At 44.1% G+C, this 12,753-nt stretch overlaps 1 protein-coding gene across 1 annotated transcript; it reads left to right on the top strand.

The window, feature by feature from the left end:
• The first annotated feature begins 4,031 nt into the window (after positions 1–4,031).
• Positions 4,032–9,186, top strand: lmo2.L (LIM domain only 2 L homeolog). Its single transcript, XM_018257377.2, has 3 exons — positions 4,032–4,423; positions 7,045–7,260; positions 8,328–9,186. Exons 1-3 carry the CDS (start codon positions 4,383–4,385, stop codon positions 8,545–8,547), a joined length of 477 nt encoding a protein of 158 aa, XP_018112866.1. The 5' UTR covers positions 4,032–4,382; the 3' UTR covers positions 8,548–9,186.
• Positions 9,187–12,753: the final 3,567 nt, after the last annotated feature.

Genomic DNA, 12,753 nt, shown 5'->3' with positions numbered 1-12,753 from the left:
GAAAAAGTCATAGTTTTTGGCTTACATGGGGTTACATGAGTTCCCTGAGTAAAGCTGGCTAAATACAAGAAGGTCCACTTGTTTGACGTGGGTGCCAAACAAGCATATTATATGGCTCTCGGATCACATAGAGATCCAATAGTAAGTTGTGCAATTCGCTGCACAGCCCAGTATGGTCCTTGTCCAATAGGGATTATCCAAAATCTGACTGATTCCTATTTAAATATCAGTTGGGGAGGCATAGTATAGCTCCATAAGTGTACCACTAATACGTCAGTTTGGTCAGTCGTGGCCCAGCCTGTGAATTGCAAGCTTAATGTCTTCATAAAACACAGATTAATTATCCTTCAGCTAATGGCCAAAATAACACCCAAAAACTGCTCTGTGTGCACATTCCCTTAAGGTGACCTTCCTAATTAAGCTGACACAATATTCAGTTATTTATAAAGGATGTAATGGACATGAGATCATACCAAGATCCAAGTAAAGGATAAGTCTCTGTGTGGCTGGAGTTATCTGCCAGCAGGCAACATAGACAGACAGGGGTGAGCAGGGAAGGGTGGAATTATCTCTGTGTGATAAACAGAGGTGGTCAACAGGAGCAAGGCATGTAGACCAATGGCAGCAGCCAGACAGACACATACATTCCACGAACTGTCACATATAAGACTTTCTGGTAACTCCAGCAGGTAAATGATCTAAATCTGACAGTCTATGGGATGCTGAAAGTTGTAGTTCTGCATCAAAGGGTGGGTATTCAAAGCTGTCTGAATGCAGTTTCCCCTTAAAGTAAACCTAAAAAAAAACAACAAATATTTTATGTACAGAATGAACTGCACCAGCCTAAAGGTTTAGCATCCCTATAACAGAAATGATCCATATATTCTAACGCAGAATCAGACGAAAATAAGATGAGGGGCTACTGGGGGCATCTTAAACTTCTAAAAGGCTGTGGTTGTGTTAGACAGAAACCCAAAACATACATTACTGAACTTGGGTGAGCATTGCGCAGTGAATGGTGCAGGCCTCTGAGCTCCCAAAAGGTTTCTTTTACACACTGAATCTTGCATCTTAAATGCATAGCCTTTCTAATCTATACTTTCTTAACTTTAGTTCTCCTTTAAGAAATGAAGACAGTGGAAGAAGTTGTTTGGGTGTAGCTTGTTTCAGGGGGGTGTGTTTCTGTAATGGTACAGTTAATGCTCCCGTGGTACCTCCGCCCAAAAAAAGTTATCAGTGACCGTCAGGCACGGGCAGAGTGTTTCTCCCTGCACAGAAATGTTCCTGGGAGGGCAGATAAAGACACTGGGATAGATCGATCATTCTGCGCTTAAGATGAATAATGGATAATACACATGCTGTTACCTGCCAGAGCTGGTCCAAGCAGGCCTAGCTGTGACCTCCAACACTGATGTTGACACTATTTCAAGCTAAACTACTCCCGGCATCCTCAGCCAGTTGGATGGTGGACTCCAGAAACAGATGAAATAGGGTTCGACCAAGCTGGAAGAGAAAAATGATCCACTCCTGTCTGCCCTTGCTTGTGTATGCACTGAAACGCACGGCATCGGCATAACAAAAGTAGCATTTTTGCACCAAAATCTGCCCCTTGTGTACCTGTCAGTGCCTACACATACAAAAGGCAGCAGATTGGCTTTTAAATATGTACATGTCAGCAGGGAAAATAAATAGTGATGGGCGAATTTCTCCCGTCTCACTTCAGCAAAAAATTGTGAATTTCCCGCAAAATTTGTGAAATTCGTGAAACGGCAAAAATTTGCAGGAACATCATGAAATGACATTTTCACGAAAAAATCGTATAATCTGAAATTTTCACGAAAAAATCTTGAAAATCAGAAATTGACGCCCACGTTCAAGCTGACGCTGGCGTTGAAGTCAATGGGCGTCCGTATAGTGTTGATGTGCGCCGATTTTGCGCGAACAACTTTTCAAATGTGCATCCAAAAATTTTGGATGCTGGTGAAATTTCACCAGTGAATTTTCATGGGAGATTTGCGAATTTATTCGCTGGGGGCAAAACGCAAAAATTCACTGCAAATTCGTACCAGCCGTATTCAGTGTTGATGTGCGCCGATTTTGCGTGAACAACTTTTCGGATGCGCATCCAAAAATTTTGGATGCTGGTGAAATTTCACCAGCGAATTTTCATGGGAGGTTCGTGAATTTATTCGCTGGGGGCAAAACGCAAAAATTCACTGCAAATTCGTGCCAGCCGTATTCATTCGCCAATCAATACAAATAAACCATTTGTCATTAACCCAAGTCTCACATTATGCAAGGTATAATATATATATAGTATATATAGTTCTCCCCCAGCATTTTGCAGTCGTGCAGTCTGTCATTTGCATCAAAGATTTGAGCTTCTTTTGTCCAAATTTAATCAAGAGAAATGACAGGCTGCATTATCAGGCCACTACTACCTCAGCGAATAAATGCCGACAGGGTTGGCTGCTTCAGGACCCCCACGGCCCCTGCCCCAGCAGCAAAAACACATTATACACCTCATCCCGTCCCTGCCCCAGCCACAACTGCTCAGAAACTATAAAAAAAGAAGTCCAATTGAAAAGTTGCTTAGCATTAGCCATTCTATAACATAATAAAAGTTAATTTAAAGGTGAACCACCACATTGGCACATGTTGAAAGTAGTCCAGCAACATTTGGGTGTGTCTTAGAGCAATTAATTAGGGAAAGCCATTACTGTATCCTTCCAGTGCAGAAAGTGGCACTTTAAATTGCACAGCTGCTGCATTACATCTTGTGAGCGAGTCAATAGATGCTCCACCAGAAGAGGTTTAAATAAAGACTGACACTTCTGATTCCCGAGAGGATTTGGGAAAAGCTTTTAGCACCACAGAATAAGGGGATTGGTGACCCTCTTCCTAACCCCTCACCCCCCCCCCAAAACCAGGCCCTGCTAACAGAACCAATCAAAGGGGAACAAAAACTGGTCCAACTACCATCCAGTGACAGTGGGGTTGGGAGATGCAGTTTTAGAGCAGCCCGAGGGTGGACATCTCTGATACAGATATTGAAAATATATGAAAACTGTTAGACATGGGTCTCAAATGTTCCCAATTTTCCATTGCCATTGGATGCACTGCAAGTGTTGCATCTGTATCGAAATCAGAATCAAGTGGACGCATAGGCCTGAGTAGTGGCGTAACTCTATACCTCCTGGACCTCCCTGCAGCCGCGGGTCTGCTTCCTCTATAGTTATGGCCCTGGGCCTGGGTACAAGTAGGGGTTGGGTCACTTCAGGTTCTGACACACTGATCTTTACTGGTTCTGACCCACATCCTTCCTTCCTCACATCACCCATGGGTAGGGTTGCACCTTTTCTGGAAAAAAATACCGGCCTTCCTATATACAAGTATTTATCTTTTTTCCCTTTTAATAACATTGGGATCAACCATCATTTTTACTGACCAGGCCGGTAAAATACTGGCCTGGTGGCAACCCTACCTGTGGGCGATCTATGTTATAAGGGACCCCGATATTGATGGAGGTGTCATTATGTAGGTGATTCTGCTATCAGTGTGATTGTGTATCAAGCGTGACGAAGAACACCTGCCCCCTAGTCTGCTGCCCCCTACAGATCTGTATAATTTGCCATACTTTTCTAAACCCTTTAATGGTAGAGAATGAATTCTTTGTGCCATGGGCCCCCTGTAGTCACACTCTGCCCCTTGCATTAAAGTCTAGCTACACTAAATGCTACCAATTTTGTACCTTTTTTAACGCCTATTGCTGTACTTTTATCAACACGGCAATACCCTTTCTTCACGCTTCTACCCCCACCACTTGTTTGCGACCAAAGCCCAAACCCAGAGGCATTGACTGCAGGTCTTTCCAGCAGTGCACGGGTTAACCAGCAAGGCAGCTGTTGTGTCTGGTGCTTCCAACTAATCCTGGCTCTTCAAGCCCATAGCCAGCCACACAGAAGTAAGCAGCTGCCCCTTTAAATGCCATTTCCTTCTATTGTATTTGAATGGTGATCAGGAAAAAGGAAACGAGAGCAGAGTCAGAGGGGCTGAGCTTAAAGGCTGCATGAGGGATACCAATGGGCTATATAAGTGACAGTGACACAGGGCTCCCTCCCAGACCTGCCTGCAGCAGGAGAGCAGCTCTCATACACACATATACACTATACAACTGGCTGGGGAATTACACAAGGAGAGCACCAGGGATGGAGAAGAGACAGCAGGGGGCACTTGCATGTTCCTCAGGTGCAGCCTGTGAGCTTCAGGGCTACAGGGAGCTGAGCTTGTGACTGTCATGTGCAAAGGAGAGGTCCAGTGGAGCTAATTCATTTGGCAGAAGAGTCGGGGGACAAAAGGAGGAGGTGCGCCAGATTCTGAAAATGTCATCAGCTATAGAGAGAAAGAGCCTGGACCCAGCAGAGTAAGCATGCTTGGGAATATGCTTAAGGGGTGCTTTTGGAGGGGAGCTGGGAGGAAAGAAGGGGGCCCTGGCAATGCAGAAAAGCTGGGGCCCTCTTTTTAAGAAATTACATAAAGCAGGGATTCAACCTTTTGTGCATTGTAGCACTGCAACTAATTGTATCCCCCTACGACAGCTGTTGGCTTTAGCGAGGAGTTGCTGTGCTACATTGCATGAAGGCTTGTCCGTTGCACATCCCAACGGAAGCTAAAGTGTTAATGGGACTCGGAACCACATGTGGCTTTGGGACAAGGGATGCCGGGTTGAGGGGTTGGTCACTGTGAAAGGCAAACTATGATTTTACCCATTCTCATGACACTTTGGCTACTGGGATGTTTATTTATAATGTTTATTTATAATATATGAAAATGTAAGTTATGCTTTGAGTGCACACTATTGTGTGTGTGTGTATATATATATATATATAGATGATTTTCAGGAAAACATAGCAGCTCCATTCACCATTACTAATATATGTTGATTATTAATGCATGCACGTATATTAACAGGAATAATGTCACATTATAACTTATAATAAGGGGGACATTCAGGGCTGTCCTCCGGGCAGCTGTAACCGAACTACTCCTACCAACATTCTGTTGCAGTCAGAGGATTCTGGGAGTTGTAGTTGAAGAATAGCAGGAGACTGTCATGCCTGTTATATGTAGTTTTACCTTCTTTCCAGTTTACCTGCACTACCAGGGACCCTCCTATTCTCCAGTGTTACTATATACAGTACACTAACATCATCTTGCCTTACTATACACATACACTTTCCCCCAAAATTGTGGTGGTGGAAGCAGAGAAGGGAAGAAGCCATGGGGCTGAGGAGGAGTTGGGTGTGGATGATTGAGGCTCATGAAGATTCAACATTTGTGGGGTGAGGCACTAACTTTGCTCCACCACCTTGTTCTGCATCCACCTGGGGAAGAATCCAAAGCACATCAGTTGCTCAGTATAGTTCAATATAAAGGGGAAGCTACTGCGGGATATGGGAGAACAGAGAGAGAACTGCATCAAGTGGAATGGGCTTGGGGAGAGCACAACCAACTCATTTTAAGGGGTTGTTCAGCTTTAAATTAACTTTTATTATGATACAGAGAGTGATATTTTGAGACAATTTGCAATTGGATTTCATTTTTTATTATTTGTGCTTTTTGAGTTATTTAGCTTATGATCCAGCAGCTCTACAGTTTGCAATTTCAGCCATTTGGTTGCTAGGGTCCAAATTACAAGCAACCATGCATTGATTTGAATAAGAGTCTGGAATATGAATAGGAGAGGCCTGAATAGAAAGATGAGTAATAAAAAGTATCAATAACAATCACTTTGTAGCCTTGCAGAGCATTTGTTTTTTTAGATAGGGTCAGTGATCCCCATTTGAAAGCTGGAAAGAGTCAGAAGAAAAATGCAAATAACTCAAACTAGAAAAATGAAAAAAAATTAGGGATGTACTGAATCCAGGATTCGGTTCGGGATTCGGCCAGGATTCGGCCTTTTTCAGCAGGATTCGGATTCAGTCGAATCCTTCTGCCCAGCCGAACCCAATCCGAATCCTAATTTGCATATGCAAATTATGGGCGGGGAGGGAAATTACGTGACTTTTTGTCAGAAAACAAGGAGGTAGAAAATGTTTTTCCCTTCCCATCCATAATTTGCATATGCAAATTAGGGTTCGGATTCAGTTCGGTATTCGGCCGAATCTTTCGCAAAGGATTCGGGGGTTCGGCCAAATCCGACGGCGATTTACATTCTAGCCGACGGGAAGGCAGTTTGGGGAGATTAGTCAAAGAAGAGGAGATTTGTCACCGGTGACTTATCTCCCTGAATCTGAGCGTGAGTCTGTGCCCTAAAATATCTTGTCTCTCATTCCATATCCAAACCTGAATCGGGGTGGGGGGTGCAGCTTTGGCCTCATCTCTGACTGGGTGGTATTAGCAAATGCAGAAGACTGATTAACATAAGTAGCTTTTCCTCTTTCTATCTGGGTGACAGAGGAAGCGTTTCATCCTTATCTCTGCTTGTATTGCACTATCAGTTCTGAAAGATGCAAATAGTGCCTGTGGTGCCTGCACTGGCTGCTTCTCCAGCATATTTAGGGGCTTGACAAATTCCTCATAGATCTAAGGGAGCTAGCGCACGGGCAGATTTGGGGAGATTTAGTCGCCTGGCAACTAATCGCCTCTTCTGCGGGGCGACAATCTCCCCGAACTGCCTTCCACCTGCTATAATGAGAAAACGCCAGCGCCAATGCACTCGCGGCAATTCGATTTCCGAAGTTGCATCATGAGGAAACTTCGAGCTACTTTGGAAATCGAAGCGCCGCGAGTGCATTGCCACAGGCAATTTTTTCATTTTAACAGGCGGTAGCAGTTTGGGGAGATTGTTGCCCCGCAGAAGAGGCGATTAGTCGCCAGGCGACTAAATTTCTCTGAATCTGCCCGTGTGCTAAAGCCATAAATGTCGTGCCACTGCTGTGCCATTGCCCATGACTAATCATAAAGAAATAACATGTGTCAGTAAGAGCAGGCCATACTCAGAAGAGTCAGAACTAACCACTTGTTACTCTCTGTTCCCTCTAGTGAGCCAGTGGATGAAGTTCTGCAGATCCCCCCCTCACTGCTGACATGTGGGGGCTGCCAGCAAAGCATCGGGGATCGCTATTTCTTGAAGGCCATTGATCAATACTGGCATGAAGACTGCCTGAGCTGTGACCTGTGTGGGTGCAGGCTGGGCGAGGTTGGGAGGAGACTTTACTACAAGTTGGGGCGCAAACTGTGCCGAAGGGACTACCTCAGGTATGTCCAATCAGATAGACTGTATTAGCCTACAGTTAGCAACAGGGTTGTAATTACAGAGGAAGCAGACCCTGCAGCTGCCGTGGCCCCAGGCGGTATAGGGTCCCAAATTCATATAGAATTTAAATAAATATTGGTAAAATGGGTCAAAAAATCTCTAGGCATTTTGGGGACCTGAAAAATTATTTGCTGGTTACAGAGATGGGCAGCCCCCATACTCTATGGATGTTTATTTGCTTCTCTTCTGTTGTTCATTAATTAGGGCCTTGTGGGGCCCCCTATACCTCTTGGGCTCCCTACAGCCATAGGGTCTGCTGCCTCTGTAGTTACTTCCCTACCCCCTAGCCACCCTCTACCCAACTCCAAAAGAAAATTGCCAGGCTGCAAATTTTACATTCCAGCACGACCCACCCATCCCTGCCATTAAACATTAGCACAGGTTGGGTCGGACTTGAACATTGGGGGCATACCTGGTTCCAAACTCCCGGGGCCCCACACGCATGCGCGAATGCTGGAGTGAGGTGCACATGTGCAAACGCTGGTGTTGCATGTTGTTTTCTTTTGGGGCCCAGCAGATTGGGGGAACGGGTTTGGGCTGGAAGGGGCGGTGTCCTGCCAGCCCAGTCCGACCCTGAGAACAGGCATAAAAAATGAATGTGGCTGTCGAGCTTGGGCCAGAGAGGCCCACCAGGATTTTCCCCGGTATCCCAGTGGGCCAGTCTGACCCTGTGTTTAGGAACCAGATTAAATGATGTTGATAACATGTTAAGAAGTAAGTGAAGCCCTTGTCAGGATATTTGTCATAAAATCTGTTGTATGACCACTTCAAGCCCATGGGCAGTTCACTAAATACAAATACTGATTGCGGTTGATTGTGTGACACACAACCTGGCAAAATGTAACAATTGTTACTAGATAACCTCGATAATATTAGATATACAGTTGGTCTTGGTGCAATTGCTCCTTCATCGTATACAAAGCAATAAATAACCAACAATTTATTGCAAGAATAACACAAAAGCTAGTGGCTCTTTCATGAAATCTTGTTGTGTGGTTCTGGTTTACAGGCTGTTCGGCCAGGACGGACTGTGTGCCTCTTGCGATAAGCGGATCCGAGCCTACGAGATGACCATGAGGGTGAAGGACAAAGTGTACCACCTGGAGTGCTTCAAGTGTGCCGCCTGCCAGAAGCACTTTTGTGTGGGTGACCGCTATCTGCTCATTAACTCGGACATTGTGTGCGAACAGGACATCTACGAATGGACCAAGCTCAATGAGATGATGTAGCAATGTCAGAACTTCATGGAGTGCCCAACAATGGACATCAGCCACACGTTCACTGACCACACTGTAACTGACAACAAAGCAACAACTGACAAACCGCAATCTTTCCACTGGAACAACAGTTTCCCCCTGTAAAAAGACTGCGGTCTGGTCTATTAGCACTATATGGTCTTATGCACTGAATTAACACTCACATGTACAAGGTAAATCCAGAAGGTCGTTCTGGTGATTCGACTGTCATTATTGGTGCTCTTGTCTTTACTGAAGTCACACGTGGATTATTGTGACATAACAGTGGTAAAACTTTAAAAGAGTAAGATCCCGTAACAACCCTTTAAGTGATGAATGTAAAGACAGTGGTTTCGGGGGTTTTCAGTAGAAAGGGACACCTCAATGGTACAGCCTGGACACCACCCAATCCTATGAACATCACTATATAAACTCATTTATAACACTCGTCCTGGAAAATCTATTGCAAAATGTAAAGTTATCAGGGAAGTGTTGTTTTTTTTGAACAGTATATTAAGTAACTGGCAATAAGAGTCAATCTTGCCCTGGTCGACTATTGGACTTGACTTGGCACTGAGTGGGACTATTGGTTTGGGAAAGGGTCAAATGAATAAAGATTATTATTTGTGATTAGTTTGGCTCCCATGAGTCCCAGAAATACATATACCAGTGGTTCCAAAATGTGGGGGTGACATGGGGCAGTGGCAGGGGCTCCTCAGCTTGAAGGCCAATTTGCTCTCCTAGATACACTGAAAGCCCAGATTGAAGGTCAGTTTGGGTGAAATTTGGGGTGAATATGTATTTGTTGCCCTAGATATTCTTGAAATAATGACTGATACGCCAATATGTTCATGTGTTGTATATCTGTAACCATTGCTAGAGCTAAGAGGGACCCTGAGCAAAGGTTGCACCATGGGGAGTAGCTTGGCTAAAGGTTGGATCTTCAAGGTGAGCTTGAATAAAATAAGTTTGACATCTGCTGCTCTATACAAAATGTTGATGCTTGAAAGCGAACCATAGCCATTAGACCAATGGGCAAAACAATGGTATCACTGGTCAGTTAAGCAACTGTTGTGTCTTGCGAAAAAATGCCTATATTTTGCTCTGTTATTTGACCTCTTTAGAGAAAAACATACTGAGATCCAGTGAATCCAAGATTTGCCATGGATATTCTTACTTTTTTTTGCTGGTGGAGTTTCTTTTATATTAAGGAATCCTTTGCATTCTACAGGAAAATGTCTTTCCCCTCTGCACTTCTTCAAGGTGTTTTATCTTCAGATAAATGGCTAACATTTTTGAAACCCTGAGAGCCTGACTGAAGGCCAAGGTATATGGCAAAGAAGCCAACGTGTCATGGGCCTAAAAGTGAATTGCAAGGAACCATTGGGCATTTTTTAAGCAAAACCCCATTGTGGAACAGTACAGCTGCCCAACCACTACAACTTGAAGCTTCCGTTCTCCTTTACAGAGGGATATTTGTATATTAAAAATGAGTGTTCCCGTAACTTTGGTTGGATGTTTACTTTAAGGAGAATGGAAACTTTGGGCACTGTAAGCGCCAAAGCTCCAAAGCAACAATCCATAGACTTGAATGTAAATCGCTTGGGACAGCTCTTGTCAGATGATACCAACCACGTTCCAGGCTACTGACATGAGTTCTTGCTAAGGGATTCACATTCAAGCAACAACTGTTAAGGCAAAGGCAACATTGGATGAAATCATGCAATTTACATAAACCACCTTTCAACCACCCACAGGATAAGTGGAGAGCTTGGATTCTCCATTCTCCATTTGCCATCAGATGCAACTAGGTGACAGGATCCATAGTTTATGTAATGTAGTAAGTGGAGCCAGGGCTGGAACTAGGGGAAGTGAGAAGCAACATGTATCTAGGGTGCACCGGTGCAATCTCTTCTACCTGCCTAGCCCTAGTTCTGGTCTATCTGTAACACATCCATCTGTAGTAACACATCCATCTGTAGCACCACATAGGGTTGCCACCTTTTCTGGAAAAAAAAAACGGCCTTCCTATATATCTTTTTTCCCTATTAATAACATTGGGATCAACCATCATTTTTATCGGCCAGGCAGGTAAAATACCAGCCAAGTGGCAACCCTAGAACCAAAAGGCAGGAGGGGTGGGCTTTATAAAGCTTAGGGCATATCACTGATGCAGAACTGGTGGGGTTTTGGTCCCAACTGTGAAACTTTGGGTGGGGTGGACAGTTAAGGTTCACTTGCCCAGGGGGAGGTTTCCAAGGTGGTCTATGCAAATAAGCCCAGGTTTCATCTCTGCTTATACTGGACTTCAAGTGACTGCCTGGACTCAATATGAACTACCTGTATTTCGTTTTTGTTCCAAAAATCAAACTAGGAGAACTGAAATCCTGTTCAGATTTGAAAGGGGCTCTAAACTCAAAAAAGGAATTGATGGACGGCTAATACCAGGCTTTTGGCTCAACTGAGTCAGCAACTGTCAGTTAACTGAATACAGGAAGTTCATTGAAATATAATAGGCTTGCCACCTTTTGTCTGGGGCAATTCCTTCCAGGAGGGAAAAAGTACTAGGCAATAATACAAGGGAGGGGGTAAAAACAGGAGGGGCAGAGCTGTGGTGAAAAAAGGAGCAGATTTGTGACTTAAAGGCCAGATCAGGCAAATATGCAGTAAGAGTTACAGAGCTGGGAGCAGGGATTTCCGGATAATGGATCTTTCTGTAATTTGGATTTTGTCTTAAGTCTACTAGAAATGCATTTAAACATTAAATAAACCCAACCCTAGTTTTGCATCTAATAATTATTAATTATATCTTAGTTGGGATCAAGTACAACCTACTGTTTTATTATTACACAGAAAAAAGGAAATCTTTTTTAAAAATCTGAATTATTTGGATAACATGGAGTCTATGGGAGACGGCCTTTCCGAAAGTCAAAGCTTTCTGGATACTAGCCTTCAAATCAGTGCCTGGTTGCAAAAGTAATTTGGACCCTAGCAACCAGATGGCAGAAATTGCAAACTGGAGAGATGCTGAATAAAAAAACTCAAAGACCACAAATAATAAAAAAATAAATACCAATTGCAAAACATTGGCACCAAGCATCATTTTTACCGGCCAGGCTGGTAAAATACCGGCCAGGTGGCAACCCTACCTGCCGATTACGTCATAATAGTGGCGAGGTGAGGCGAACAGGCGCACAGCAATAAATCCGGAAGTCGTAAGCTGGCAGTGTAAGGTGGCAGGCGGGGAGAGCAGGAAGAAGAGCTTGACTCAGACCCGCCCACAAATGGGGGTGCGAAGTCGGCCGGAACCCGACTGACTCATCGGGCCAGTCTGCACATCACTACTGTCATATTCACACCTAAATTTATTCTATTGCACAAAACAAAAGAGGCCTAAATCTTCCTGAAATTACCTCATATACAGGGGTATGTCACCTGGCCGGTATTTTATTGGCCTGGCCGCTAAAAATCATGGTTGATCCCAATGTTATTAATAGGGAAAGATGATGAATATATATGAAGGCCGGTATTTTTTTCCGGAAAAGGTGGCAACTAGGGTTGTCACCTGGCCGGTATTTTACCAGCCTGGCCGGTAAAATAGATGGTAGATCCCAATGTTATTAATAGGGAAAAAAGATAAATATATAGGAAGGCCGGTATTTTTTTCCAGAAAAGGAGGCAACCCTAGCCAACATCCGTGAGGGTCTAACAGGGATGTGGCCAAGATGACCCTAGGGTTGCCACATTTTCTCTATTAATAACATTGGAATCAATCGTTATTTTTACCGGCCAGGTGGCAACCAGGCCCGGACTGGCAATCTGTAGGTTCTGGCAAATGCCAGAGGGGCTGCTGTAAGTTGCCACAGACAATTACTATTTATTGGGCTGGTGAGGAACTGTTTGGGCCTCTGTGTGGGCTACTTCTGCCTCTATGTACCTAAAATGCCATGGCCTATTTTGAGTCTCAGTCCAGTCCTGGTGGAAACCATAGTTGCCGCCAGACCGGTATTTTACTGGCCTGGCTGGTATAAATGATGGCTGATCCCAATGTTATTAATAGGGAAAAAAAGATAAATATATAGGAAGGCCAGTATTATTTTCAAGAAAAGGTGGCAACCCTAGATGACCCTAAAAATCAAAATTTGCTCAATAGAGAACCAATTTCAGAGGGATAAGCCTTATGAACAGACTGCCCTTAAG

The sequence above is a fragment of the Xenopus laevis genome, chromosome 4L (genome assembly GCF_017654675.1).
Source record: "Xenopus laevis strain J_2021 chromosome 4L, Xenopus_laevis_v10.1, whole genome shotgun sequence".
Classification (NCBI taxonomy): Eukaryota; Metazoa; Chordata; class Amphibia; order Anura; family Pipidae; genus Xenopus; species Xenopus laevis.
Note: the sequence above shows the minus strand (reverse complement) of the source record. Positions and strands in the feature narration are given on the sequence as shown.

Bases quoted from the DNA above. Each gene is read 5' to 3' on its own strand.
- lmo2.L (XM_018257377.2), top strand. From the start codon at position 4,383: ATGTCATCAGCTATAGAGAGAAAGAGCCTGGACCCAGCAGA. The intron at 4,424-7,044 runs GTAAGCATGCTT...TGTTCCCTCTAG, and splicing joins AAGAGCCTGGACCCAGCAGA to TGAGCCAGTGGATGAAGTTC. The intron at 7,261-8,327 runs GTATGTCCAATC...TCTGGTTTACAG, and splicing joins TGCCGAAGGGACTACCTCAG to GCTGTTCGGCCAGGACGGAC.